The sequence below is a fragment of the Bombina bombina genome, chromosome 7 (assembly GCF_027579735.1).
Source record: "Bombina bombina isolate aBomBom1 chromosome 7, aBomBom1.pri, whole genome shotgun sequence".
In the NCBI taxonomy this organism is placed as follows: Eukaryota; Metazoa; Chordata; class Amphibia; order Anura; family Bombinatoridae; genus Bombina; species Bombina bombina.
In genome coordinates this window covers 486619992-486634515 of record NC_069505.1, presented here as the reverse complement: position 1 = coordinate 486634515, position 14524 = coordinate 486619992, and the positions used below count along the sequence as shown (strand labels likewise).

Below are 14524 nucleotides of genomic sequence, written 5' to 3'. Positions count from 1 at the left end.
TCCGGACAGCAAGCTGGGTTAGACGTGGGGGGGGATGAAGTTAATCTCTTTGTCTCCAATTTACCTTTTTCTTTGGGGTATCTTATTCCAGTTCTGAGCTTCGGGAGAATTGGATCTCTGACCAGCTGGTCCTGTTAGTGTGTCCGTTCTTCTTGGGCGTTAACCTGCGGGTGTTGCCCTCTTTATTTTTTATTATTTTGATCCGGTTAGGATGTATTTTATTTAATTTTTAAAGCTCTTGTCTGTTATAATTTTTTCCTTTTGGAAACCATTTCTTCTCTGGAATTTGATACTAGCGATTTTGTGGTCGCATTGGCGCTTCTGCAGGAGTTACATGAAAAGTTAGGACATTGTTATGTCTACTGTTTGTCTGTTTAATTAGTCTTTCCCTTCTAGGGTTACGACTTTCTGTGGCCTTGGACAGTTCTTGGGTGCCCTATGTATCAGGCTGGTCCTGGTTGGGTACTAGTTTTCTGTCCCTTGGGGTCTATATCAGACACATGGTGCCCGTTATACCTGGCTGGTCCGGTTGGGGTGCCGAGTGGCTCACTCTTGTTTGAGTTTCGTTTTCTTGTTTTTCGTTACAAGTTATAGGTGACCTTTCGTTCCTAGATGTCAGGCTGGTTCTCGTTTATTCTTCTGGGGGCATCAGAGTGGATTATGCTCAGTCCTAATTGTCCTATCCATGCTTAGCCGGCGGGGTTTCCAAGGTTCGGATCCTGCTAAGGCATACTCTGTAGGCTCCTGGGTTATTTTGGTCCAGGTGCTAGAGCTTTTTTTCTCCTTCCCATAGTGGGTCGGAGGTATAGAGGATTCCATGGAAATCTGTGGTGCCAGGTTCTGGTGGCGTTTACTCGTCTCCTCCTTTGAGGCTTCCTGTGGGATTGTCCTCTTGGACTCTGTTTCCTTGATGACGATACCTCTTCCTTCAGATCGAGGCTGAATTGGGCCTTTTGTCCCCTTTCCTTGGGGCTGGCCTTCTGGTAATCGGTTTCAGGAAGTTAGGGTCTTTTTTTTTTTTTTTTCTACTTTCGGGAATCTTGTCTGCTCCCATAATTTTGGAGCTTGGCAGATTATGTTGTCTCCTTTTTTTTGCGTGTTTGCCCCTGCTTAGGCGTTTTGTGTTTTCATCCGCCAGGGGTTAGAATGCTCGTTCATTTGTAAATCCTTGAGCTGTAGGTGCTTCCGGGAAGTTGATCCTGAGAGGATCTTTGAGACTATTGTTATCTTCTCAATCCAGATTTTTTAGGTTTGAGCTCTGTTCTCTTGTACGTTTACCTTAGTCTCTGGACTTAGTGGGTGTTGTCCCTAGAGCCTTTAGCTGTGTGGCTTTCATCATTGCCTAGCACCCTTTAGGTTGGGAGTTTGAATCCCGCTGTGGTCTTTAAAGCACTCTGTGTCTGGGATACTTACGTGAGAGTTCAGTGTCCAAGGTGCCTTGGATATGACCGTGATTGCATCGCCTGTGATATAAGGTCTGCTCCGGATGGGGTAACCCGATGGTTCCTCAGGTGTTGTTAGTTTGTTTAAAGCGGGTTCCGGGTGTCTGGGTTTTTTTGTTCCTTGTCTTTGACTGGACATATTGGGGTTCTGTATCCAGATCCCTTAGGACTGGTTTGGGACGGCCCAGTTTCCCGGTTCCGGGACATCTTCTGTTCCTACGGGCGGATTTTTCTCTCTCTTTTCAGAGAATTGGACATTTCTGCTGGGCCGACCCTAGTAGCCGGATGGTTCTTTCATTCGGTACTTGAACTTTTGAGTCCATCTACAGCTTTACACTCCATACCTGTGTGCGGGTGAGCTGTTCTGTTTTTATTCCCCTCCCTTTGGGGTGGACTTGGCATTCCACCTGGTGTTCGGTGTTCCTTTTCTTCCTCTTTTCAGTGGGGTTGTCCCCCCTGCCTTGCATGCAAGATTTCAGGTGAAGGGTTGGATTTCTTGTGACATGCCATTACTGTAGTTTCAGTTGAAGGTCTCCTTTTGGGAGTGTCCTTAGTCATCGGGAAGGGAGCTGCGACTAGGTTCTTGAACACAAAATCTTTTTTGGGGGGCTGGATCCCCTCCATTTTCCTTCCTGAAGGTCTTGGTGATTTGGGGAATTTTTAGTACCTTTGTCTTTTCGGACATTGCCAGTCGATTTTGGAGCTGGGTCCATTTCCCGGAGTAAGGGTCAGGGATCATGGATAGATCTTGTGAGCCTTTCTTAGGTGGGATGCTTTGCGGTGGATCCCTCCTCAGCAGGTAGTTTTTTCTCTGCTGGTTGTGGTACTATGCTTTCCTTTCCTGCTTTTCTTGGGAAAGTGTTGTTCTGCATTACTTTGGAGTTTTCTTTTCGGAAGACGGTCCTGTGCAGTTTACTAGCTTGGTAGCTAGGGTTGGCGACTTGTGTTCGCTTAGACCACCTTTGCAGCAGGTAGCCTATGGCTTTCATAGGAGTATATTCAGATATTCTGATGCTGTTTTTTCACGGCTCCCGGGGACAGTTTGTCTTTCGGTTGCTTTATCCTGGGTGCGAGTTAGCACTCTGCGTAGGGGAGGGTTTCTACCTTTCTCCCTTTAGTTTTTCAGGGCTTTACTTTAGTCCCTTGGAATCCATGCAGATAGGGGTCTGGGATTTTCCTCCTTTGTTCTGCAAGGGGGGTAGGGTTTTTTCGTCTGTTTTGCCTGTTAAATCATTGGTTACTCTCTTCTTCCCTTCAGGGAGAATGTGGATGTTTCCCTTCCTTCTGGGCGGAGGTGAGTTTATTTGCAGGCTGAGAGCCTGCGGGACTTTGTCTCCTCAGAGGCTTTTGGGCTCGGTCAAGTCTAGTGATTCTAAGCGGTCTCTAGCAAGGACCTTGCTGGTTCTAACTGTTGGGCAGTTACTTGTGCCTTTTCCTTTTTTTGTCCCTTCTGCTTCTGGTGAAGCATTTTTTTTTCGGAGTTTGGGTGTTTTCAGGCTATGGTGCCCTCAGAATGGGCCATCTTTTGTACCCGCCGGTTTTGCATTCAGTGTCCTCTATAGCTTGGGTATTGTTTTCCTAAAAGTAATGAATGCGACTGTGGACTCTCCCCGTTTATGAAGAAAAACTTAAATTATGCTTACCTGATAATTTTCTTTTCTTCAGACGGGGAGAGTCCACAGATCCCCGCCCACCTTTTTTATATGGGGTGGCTGTAATTTTTGTTCTTCTGGCACATTTTTCACCCTATTTTTCCTACTGTTCCTTGTTCCCTCGGCAGAATGACTGGGGGATGAGGGAAGTGAGGGAGGTATTTAAGCCTTTGGCTGGGGTGTCTTTGCATCCTCCTGGTGGCCAGGCTCTGAATTCCCAAAAGTAATGAATGCAGCTGTGGACTCTCCCCATCTGAAGAAAAGAAAATTATCAGGTAACCGATTCACCAGTTTTGCATAACCAACATGGTTATATAAATATACTTTTTACCTCTGTGATTACCTTGTATCTAAGCCTCTGCAGACTACCCCTTTATCTCAGTTCTTTTGACAGACTTGGATTTTAGCCAATCAGTGCTGACTCGAATAACTCCACAGGAGTGAGAACAATGTTATCTATATGGCACACATGAACTAACGCTGTCTAGAAATGCATTGAGATAAGAGGCGGCCTTCAAGGGCTTAGAAATTAGTATATGAGCCTACCTAGGTTTAGCTTTCAACAAAGAATACCAAGAGGTCAAAGCAAATTTGATGATAAAAGTAAATTGGAAAGTTGTTTAAAATGGCATGCCCTATCTAAATCAGGAATGTTTAATTTTCACTAGACTATCCCTTTAAGGATAAGTAAAAATCACACCCTGATCTGAAAAATAAATTTATGTAAATTTTCTTCATTTTTTTATTATCACCCAGACACTGAAATATGCAAGTAGTTTACATTTTTCATATTGAACACTTATTTGGGACATAAAACATTGCTGCTGCTTCAATAAAGGATACCAAAAAGATTTAAAGGGACATAATACGCATATGCTAATTAACTTGAAACTGATACCGCATAACTGTAAAAAGCTGACATAAAAATATAACCTGAGCGTCTCTATGTAAAAAAGGAAGATATTTTACTTCACAATTTACTCAGCTCACCAGCGTAAGTGCTGTGTAAACAGTTATACTTCAGCTTCTGTCTCACTGCAAGTTTGAAAAAAAAAAAAACACAAATAAAATTTCAGTAAAATCTCATGAGATTTGATAGAACTTAAACTAAATAGAAAAATAACATGACTGTGGCAGCACATGACAGAGCCACACTCCCTAGCTTGTCCTGGGACTAGCATCCTGATTGGCTGCTTAAAGTCTCTTTACAGTGGGGTGTGAATAATTAGGAATTTTGAAGTAAAATATCTTCCTTTTTTACATAGAGATGTTCAGGTGATATTTTCTAGTCAGCTTTTTATAACTATGCTGCATCACTTTCAAGTGCTTAAACATTTGGGTATCATGGCCCTTTAAGTGCTTCTGTTTCATTCAAAGCAATACATTTTAAATAGGCAGTAAAATATCCTTACAAAAATTCATAAACCATATTCAGTTTTTATATAGAGAATTGGGGTACAATTCTCTACAGCTCTCCACTAAGGCAAATTTTATCTTGAGAGCTGTGTATGTATTAAGGGTATTCACTAACATTTCTGCAAAAGAGAGACACATTACAGTATAGTGCTCAATATTATAGTTCTTTATTATTATTTTTTATTGACGATAAAAATCACAAAGTACACAATAAAATTGTATTAATAGTACTCATTCAAATGCATATTAAAATATTTCAGCAAAATAATTCAATAAAGTTATTATGTAAAGTATGCAGGAAAATAAAATCATAATTAATATACTCAGTACATGAAATTGTTTTTATATAATATGTTATAACAATAGTTCCAAAGAAGCAGAAATATTGAAGCATACCACTTTAATTTTCTTAAGTAAAATGAGTGTTGCATCCTTAGTGAGTGGGCTGAACAGGGGTATTTCTTGGGGGTGCCTGAAGTTGTCTTATAATATTCTATCATTTATTTTACTCTTTTGGTTCTCGCTGTTTTATCTTGCCAAATGTGTGCTGGAGAATTTGTCATAAAAAAACCATAAAGCAATATACTTATACAGGTAGAAAAACATGTATATGAAACTAGAATCAAATGCAAGGTAAACTAAGTATAAAGCAATGCAGTTTGATTTGTATTTGCTTAAAAATATTAGCAATGACTGGTGCTCTCCATTGCGAGATTCTCAATTCTAGAGAAGTTCATTACTCTTTATGGGAGGAAACTCGCCAAGGCTTCATGGGTCAACACCTTTTTTTTTAATAGAGCATAGAGTAAGGTCTGTCCTTGCCAGGGTGGGTGTGATCATTTTGGTACATAATGGCAATCTTAGAGAATAAGAGCTTCTATATAGAATTAGATACATATTTTTTTTTTCATATTTAATAATGCTTCATTCATCAACTAAGACTAAGATATAAATTTAAAAAGGGGGTATTTTATTAAGTATATTTCTTACTGTAACTGCACTTTGTGATTTCATAATATATGCAGATCAAAGTGAAATATATTTTCAGAGTTGGCATTACAGAAGCTATTTAGTGATGTATTTGTTTTATTAATGCCATGTTTCTCATTTACTACAGGTCTGCCATGTATTCCGTACTTATGGACGTGGTGTCCATTTTGTGCGCTTTACCCATAGAGGAAAAGACACCCAGTTCTGGAAGGGCAACTACGGCGCACGTATCACAAACTCCTCTGTAACAATTAAGTGTAACAGGACACATGCTTTCCGATCAGAGTCGCAAACAATGATTCGGAGTAGTTTTGATCGCCGGCACCGATTACATTTCCATTCAAGTGATTAAATTGTTCACTAACAATGGTTTTCCACCACAGGTAAAATCTGACTTGTTCTTTATAGAGGATATTTCATGGACAATCAATGGACTCATTCTTAAGAGTGATATGGTAAAGTCTTCATGTGACGCGAAGAAAGAGCTAAGAACTAGTTTCTGTATCAATGGGACAAAAAAAAAAACCTCTCTCACTAAAAATGTATACAATGCATATGGAAGTGTACTATTTAAAGTTTGCTCTGTAGCAGCAATGCACTTCCATTCCTGAGCTGAACACGACCTGTGATTGGTCTTTATTTATATATGCCTTCCCTGATTGGTTCACAAGCCCATGTTCAGTTTAGAATCAGCATTTCTGCTCCAGAGTTCTGTTTGAACCCTTTCTGTTTAATTGTTGGATGTGACATGCCCCACCGGCATTAACAACAGATTATTTCCTAGTATAGAAACATTTTTTTAACAAAAACAAAAAAAGAGTAAAAAAAAAGTTTTTGATTTTTGTGTATATAAATGCATACCTCGCTTTATTGCACTTCACAGATATTGCTCTTTTTACAAATTGAAGGTTTGTGGCAGCCTTGTGTCAAGCTCCATTTTCCAACATATATATACACATAAACCGATAAATACACATGAATATACATATAAGCACATATAAACAGATACATACACATGAATATACATATATGCACATATAAACAGATACATACACATGAATATACAAATATACACACATAAACAGATAAATACACATGAATATGCATATATACACACATAAACCGGATAAATGCACATGAATATACATATTTACACATATAAACCAGATAAATGCACATGAATATACATATATACACACATAAACTAGATAAATGTACATGAATATACATATATACACACATAAACCAGATAAATGCACATGATTATACATATTTACACATATAAACCAGATAAATACACATCAATATACATATATACACATATAAACAGATACATACACATGAATATACAAATATACACAAATAAACAGATAAATACACATGAATATACATATTTACACATATAAACCAGATAAATGCACATGAATATACATATATACACACATAAACAGATAAATGCACATGAATATACATATATACACACATAAACGGATAAATACACATGAATATACATATATACACACATAAACAGATAAATACACATGAATATACATATGATACAAGGGAAAGGAAAGTGACGATGGCACTACGAAGATTATTGCCCTAGTTAATTACAATCAACCCCATAAATAGGGGGTACCATAATCAGTAACTAAAGGGCGGGTGCTGTACATATATAGAGAGAGATATACGAGACAAATTCAGTACAGGACTGAACAAGGAATGTACATGAATAGCACTCAACAACTTAAACTAGAATACGTCTGTGTAGGACGCAGGATAGAAATGACCTATGCAAAGAACAAACTGTCTGCATAGAGGCGTTTTAAAACTTAACTTTTATTATGTATTAAAAGCAGATGAAGTGTATTCACTTCATCTGCTTTTAATACATAATAAAAGTTAAGTATTCACTTCATCTGCTTTTAATACATAATAAAAGTTAAGTTTTAAAACGCCTCTATGCAGACAGTTTGTTCTTTGCATAGGTCATTTCTATCCTGCGTCCTACACAGACGTATTCTAGTTTAAGTTGTTGAGTGCTATTCATGTACATTCCTTGTTCAGTCCTGTACTGAATTTGTCTCATGAATATACATATATACACACATAAACAGATAAACACATGAATATACATATATACACATATAAACAGATAAATACACATGAATATACATATATAAACCAGATACATACACATGAATATACATATAAACAGATAAATACACATGAATATACACATATAAACAGATAAATACACATGAATATACATATATACACATATAAATCGATAAATACAAATGAATATACATATACACACATATAAACAGATAAATACACATGAATATACATATATAAACCAGATACATACACATGAATATACATATATACACATATAAACAGATAAATACACATGAATATACACATATAAACAGATAAATACACATGAATATACATATATACACATATAAATCGATAAATACAAATGAATATACATATAAGCACACATAAACAGATAAATACACATGAATATACATATATGCACATATAAACAGATAAATACACATGAATATACAAATATACACACATAAACAGATATACATATATACACACATATTAACCAGATAAATGCACATGAATATACACATATAAACCAGATAAATGCACATGAATATACATATATACACACATAAACAGATAAATACACATGAATATACATATATACACATATAAACAGATAAATACACATGAATATACATATATACACATATAAACAGATAAATACACATGAATATACATATATCCTATTATATAAAAGGCCAAGTGTGTTTGTCCGAAGCTGTCATACGCAGTAGAGACAGCACGAGGACAAACACACCTGGCCTTTGAGTCCTACTCCCTAGCTGATTCAGTCATCTTTCGGCAGAAGAGGGCGTGGCTGGACGTGAGCGGGGGCGTGACCGGCATGAAGGGGGCGTGACCGGACGTGAATGGCTGTGAAAAGGGCATGGCCGGGCGTGAAGGGGGCTTGGCCAGCGCGATTGAGAGAGAGGAGAGAGAGAAAGAGAGGGGGGAGAGCGCAAAAGAGAGGGGGAGAAAGAGAGAGCTCAAAAGAGAGGGGGAGAGAGCGCAAGGGGTGGGGACCGCTGTACTGCAAAAAATGGCCCGTGTGAACGGGCTTTAGGACTAGTACACACATAAATAGATAAATACACATATATACACATATAAACCAGATAAATACACATGAATCCCCATACACAGCAGAATTAAATTCAAAATTCTCACCCTTGCATACAAAGCTTTCACCAACACCGCTCCCCCTCTACCTATCCTCTCTAATCAACAAGTATACTCCAGCCCGCCCACTAAGATCCAACAATGACCTGCTCCTTGCATCTGCGACTATCACCTCCTCTCATGCTAGACTGCAGGACTTCTGTCATGCAGCACCTACCCTCTGGAACACTCTCCCTCGTGCTGTCAGGCTTTGCCCAAATCTGTCTTCCTTTAAATACTTTCTGAAGACTTTTCTGTTCAGAGAAGCCTACCACCCAACTTAATAATATTTCTCTTACCTAACAACATTTCCCTCCTCTAACTCTGCATTAACATCTTTCTCAATCTTGCAGTCCTCACCTCATGTTTCCCAACCTCCTACCCTTCTAGATTGTAAGTTCCCACGGGAATAGAGCCCTCAATTCCTCCTGTATGTGTGTATAAATTCTGTCCTGTCTGTTAGTCTTAGAAGTTTCAACCTTTTTTTTTTTTTTTATGATCTGTATCCATGGACAGCGCTGCAGAATATGATGGCACTTTATAAATAAAGTATAATAATAATAAACAGATAAATACTCATGAATATACATATATATATATACACACATAAACAGATAAATACACATCAATATACATATATACACATATAAACCAGATAAATACATATAAATATACACATATAAACCAGATAAATACATATGAATGTACATATATACACACATAAACAGATATACTCATGAATACACATATAAACCAGATAAATACATATGAATATACATATATACACGCATAAACAGATAAATACACATGAATATACATATATACACACATAAACAGATAAATACACATGAATATACATATATACACACATAAACAGATATACTCATGAATACACATATAAACCAGATAAATACATATGAATATACATATATACACGCATAAACAGATAAATACACATGAATATACATATATACACACATAAACAGATAAATACACACGAATATACATATATACACACATAAAAAGATATACACATGAATACACATATAAACCAAATAAATACATATGAATATACATATATACACACATAAACAGATAAATACGCATGAATATACATATATACACCTACAGTGTGTGTGTATATATATATATATATATATATATATATATATATACATACACAGACACACACACACACACACACCATCATCAAAAAGATTATGACTGACTAAAGGCTCAGATGATAGCATTTTTTAGCAATAAAGTATTTTTTAATTAAGTTATGTACATTGTTTTGTTTTTTAGATATAATGCTATTGCACACTTAAAGGGACATGATACCCAAATGTTTAAATTTAGTGATGCAGCATAGCTGTAAAAGGCTTGACTAGAAAATATCACCTGAACATCTCTATGTAAAAAAGAAAATGATTTTACCTTAAAATAGCAAGTCTACAGGTAAAGCGCCCAAGGTGAGTATAGGGAGGAGTGGACCTTGCTGTCACTAAAGATTAACCCCTTCCAAGTAAATCTGAGTGAAAAACTAAGTTCAAAAGTAAGTGACAGCGCTAACACGCACAGGTCTATATGTATTTAAAATACCACAAATATTGGTGTTGTAGTGAATATATATATATATATATATATATATATATATATATATATATATATATATATATATATATATATAAGGTGAGTATATTGATAGTAAAATGAGACTAATACAGAAATAAAAATAAATCTAGCATACTATTTAATGAGTATCTCTTTAAAACACACAAGGGCATCTCCCTTAAAAAAACAATATTATTATTATTATCAGGTATTTGTAGAGCGCCAACAGATTCCGCAGCGCTGTAAACATAGTCGGTGTACAGGATAGCTTTTGTAGGGGTCAAGTGGGTAGAGGGCCCTGCCGAGAGTTTCACTGTTGTAGTCGGCTCTTATGAAGTGATCTGTAAACAGCTGGGCCCATAGGCTTACAATCTAAGGGGTTCAATGGGAAAGCAATGGCGTTAGGAAAGGTTAGTGTTGGTTGTAAGCATCCCTGAATAGTAGAGTTTTTCGGGAATGCTTGAAGCTGTTAAAACTAGGGGAGAGTCTTATGGAGCGAGGCAGGGAATTCCACAAGATGGGGGCCAGTCTGGAGAAGTCCTGTAAACGTGAATGTGAGGAAGTAACAAGAGAGGAGGAGATCCTGAGCTGATCGAAGGGGACGGGAGGGAGAGTCTCTAGAGACAAGTTCTGAGATGTAGGGGGGAGCAGTGCAGTTGAGAGCTTTATATGTCAGGGTGAGGATTTTATGTCTAATCCTAGAGGCAAGAGGAAGCCAGTGAAGGGATTGGCAGAGAGGTGCAACAGATGAAGAGCGACGCGTAAGGAAGATGAGCCTGGCAGAGGCATTCATAATGGATTGTAAAGGAGCTATGCGGCAGCTAGGTAGACCAGAGAGGACGGAATTGCAGTAGTCGAGGCGGGAAAGGATGAGAGAGTGGATTAAAATCTTGGTTGTATCTTGTGTAAGGAAATGTCTAATTTTAGCAATGTTTTTAAGGTGGAAGCGGCAGGCTTTAGCCAAGGACTGGATGTGAGGAGTGAAGGAAAGATCTGAGTCAAGTGTGACCCCAAGACATCGGGTGTGCGGGGTAGGGGTAATGATGGAATTATCAACAGTTATAGAAATTTTGGGGGTGGAGACATTGGAAGAAGGGGGAAAAATAAGGAGTTCAGTTTTGGAGAGATTTATCTTAAGGTAGTGAGAGGACATCCAAGATGAGATGTGAGAAAGACAGTTAGTGACACGGGTTAGAAGGAAGGAGGTAGGTTTGTCAAAAAAAGAGAATTTGGCAAAAAGTTGCATTTAGATAGCACTTCACACTCCCTTTGACTTATAATGAATATAACATCTTTATCTGGAGATGTGATAAGGTGATGGGTTAAAATTTAACATTTATTGGTTTATATTAAAATCTTGGAACACAAACAACATAAATATTAAAAACACATTAGAGTGTTTAGATTAGTGAGAATTTAGATTATCCCAATGCTAGAAGTTCTACTGTCTAGTTGTAATTTTCCAACACAATAAAAGGTCCAATGTTAGAATAGGACCTAAACATCTATGATATAGGTAACAATTATATAGCGTGATTTAACCGGAAACTGATCTATATAATCAGTCCTGATTATTGTGTAATTAACATTGTTCATGGATTTGAATATGTCATTGGAAAAACAATGTAGACGCCCCCAATAGTTGGCTGTAACAATCTAAAATATTTTAAATGGATCTAGTAAGTATAGAAATTGTAGATTAAATGCGTATAAACAATATATGTATACAGCTGCTGAGCAAATACAGAAAGGATTATGGATATTCCCTTCCAGTAATTGTAATTATATATTATTGAATGCTAGATGCTTGGGATGTCATCATTCCCTCTATAAGGCCACTTAGTTAAACTTATGTGAAAATATTTACATAGACCCATATTCAAGTCAATACCTGTTAGTTCACAGTTTATTCCTAATAGCTGGTATTGATAGAACGATTTATTTATTGAAATCGCATTACCTAAATGCTATACTGTAATATATAAATAGTATCACATAGGTTTCTTGTCAGATGCTCATAATGTGAATATTTAAATGTACTGCTCAATAACGAAGTACATTTAATGGTTAGCTGGAATTTATCCAAAATACCTTGCAGCAATTGTAATTATGTATTATAAACTATTAATATAGCAGATTTAGTTCTTATAATTCAAAAAGATTCATGAGGTATTACGATGATGTATACATCACTGGGATTAAATGACTATGCATCAATAACTTGCTTGTGATGATTGCACGGTTAGTACATATTGGTAAATGTTAGAAAAATTCGATAGATACTGAAATGTACTGTTGGTGCACACTGCTTGAGAATGATGGATTTTCCTAATGGTTGCGTATTGCAAGTTCACAAGTATTTCAAGCGGCTATTAATATTAGTCTCATTAAGTAAATATTGACAAATACACTGCCTTTTTTAACCACTTAAATATTACTTTGATGTATCTAATAAAGTATAAAGTTGAGGCTGGAATTGCTTATCAGCTATTTGTGTTGTTACCGTATCAGGTATAGCTGTTGCTTTGTGAATTAGTTTTACAGTATGTTTACCAGGATTTGACTTGCCCTTCAAATTATAATCATACACTCTGAATTAGATCTATAAACTATATTGCAAGAGCTTGGCTCGAGAATACATCTGTGCTGCTGCAGTAATGATTTTACAGCTTGGTATACAAACTAATTTGTTGTAAATATAACTGGTTGTTACGGCTGGTTCAGTAATTATTAACATACTAGTAGTATAGATACATTAACGTATACAATAAAATTATTACAGAGTTCCCACAACTGTTGTTCACTCTGATACAAAAAGTAAATATATCCGGCTCACAGTTTACACTGTTCACCGCTGTTTGTGTACTTATAACTGAATCAGACTCGGCGTCTCTAACAGTTGTTGGAATTGTTATTGGGTTGTGCTAGAGTATTACTGCTATCTCACATTGGTTTTAGTTAAATACAAAATTATAGTTTTTATGATCTAAGTTCTAATGCACATTAAAATTAAATGAGGGTTGAAAGAGTTTAACACCCTCCCCCGACATGTTTCGCCGTCTAAGTGGCGTCCACGGGTGTTTATCACCTTAGCTCCACCTCCACATTCAATCTGGAGCCAATCAGAGCCATCCTATTATCAAATTGTGATACGGTGTTGCATTGTATAGGTTACCTGCAAGAGGATTCGCATAGGGGTATTATTACCCACTTGGATTGTGCCTATTGATTTGAAAAATCAGATGTAATTTAGGCTGTACTTCGGTTATCAAGTTTACATTTACAGAATAAATATATTCATAAATAAGACGGTATCTTAAAGATGGAAACAGTCTATACCCAAAACATCCTTAAAAAAGGGGGACATTTTCTTACAGATGGAAACAGTCTAAAATGACAAGCGAGTCATCGTATTCAATTGGCTTACACTGTATAAATCAGTTGGGATATATACTCTAGTTCTAATATTCCCTACAGTTTGTATCCGTTTGTTTCTTGGTTGTCATAGATTCACTTTAATCTTGTCAAATATTCCCAGGTTTTGTATTTATCTCACGTTTAGCATATTAATGAATATAAATTCCGATTCATCAATTGGAAGTGAGAAGTCTGTATATATGTGTGTATAAACAACTGATAATTGTTGGTTTGGAGTGTCAAATTTCACTGTTAGTGTTGGACATCTTCATTCAAATTGTATGCATGTAATAAAATTCCAATAGATTAAACGTTGTATTGGTATGCTTTCACAATTCATACAGGATACTGAAGTGCCATTTATAATGATGTATTTTTGGCTATTGTTATACACTTTTCATACTAACAATTGGGAATAAAATTTTGACACAGATATATGATGTAAGGAATTTAAGTCCAAGCTTAGATTGACTGTACTGATTTAATAGTGAAAAATATATGATGTAATTGTCAGGAGCATCAGTTCTTGATATTAGAACCTGAATGCCCATATTTACCCTGTGAATACAGGGTGGTCTGTGATGTTTGCTGTTGGTTGGGATATACACTACTATCTAAACTATGTTAATGTTGGATTGTGTAAGATATGGGACTGGTGTTGTGTGGTACATTAGCTCTTTGTCTGAAAAACGTGACTACTTGTGTTGTCCTGTG

General features: G+C 36.6%; 1 protein-coding gene across 1 annotated transcript in view; it reads left to right on the top strand.

Moving 5' to 3' along the window:
• LOC128666808 (F-box only protein 27) overlaps positions 1-5951 on the top strand; it is a 45860-nt gene extending 39909 nt beyond the window's left edge. The window contains exon 6 of the mRNA XM_053721603.1: positions 5628-5951. Coding sequence (XP_053577578.1) covers positions 5628-5852 — 225 coding nt within the window. The 3' untranslated portion in view covers positions 5853-5951. The remainder of the gene's footprint in view (positions 1-5627) is intronic.
• The last annotated feature ends 8573 nt before the right edge of the window (positions 5952-14524 follow it).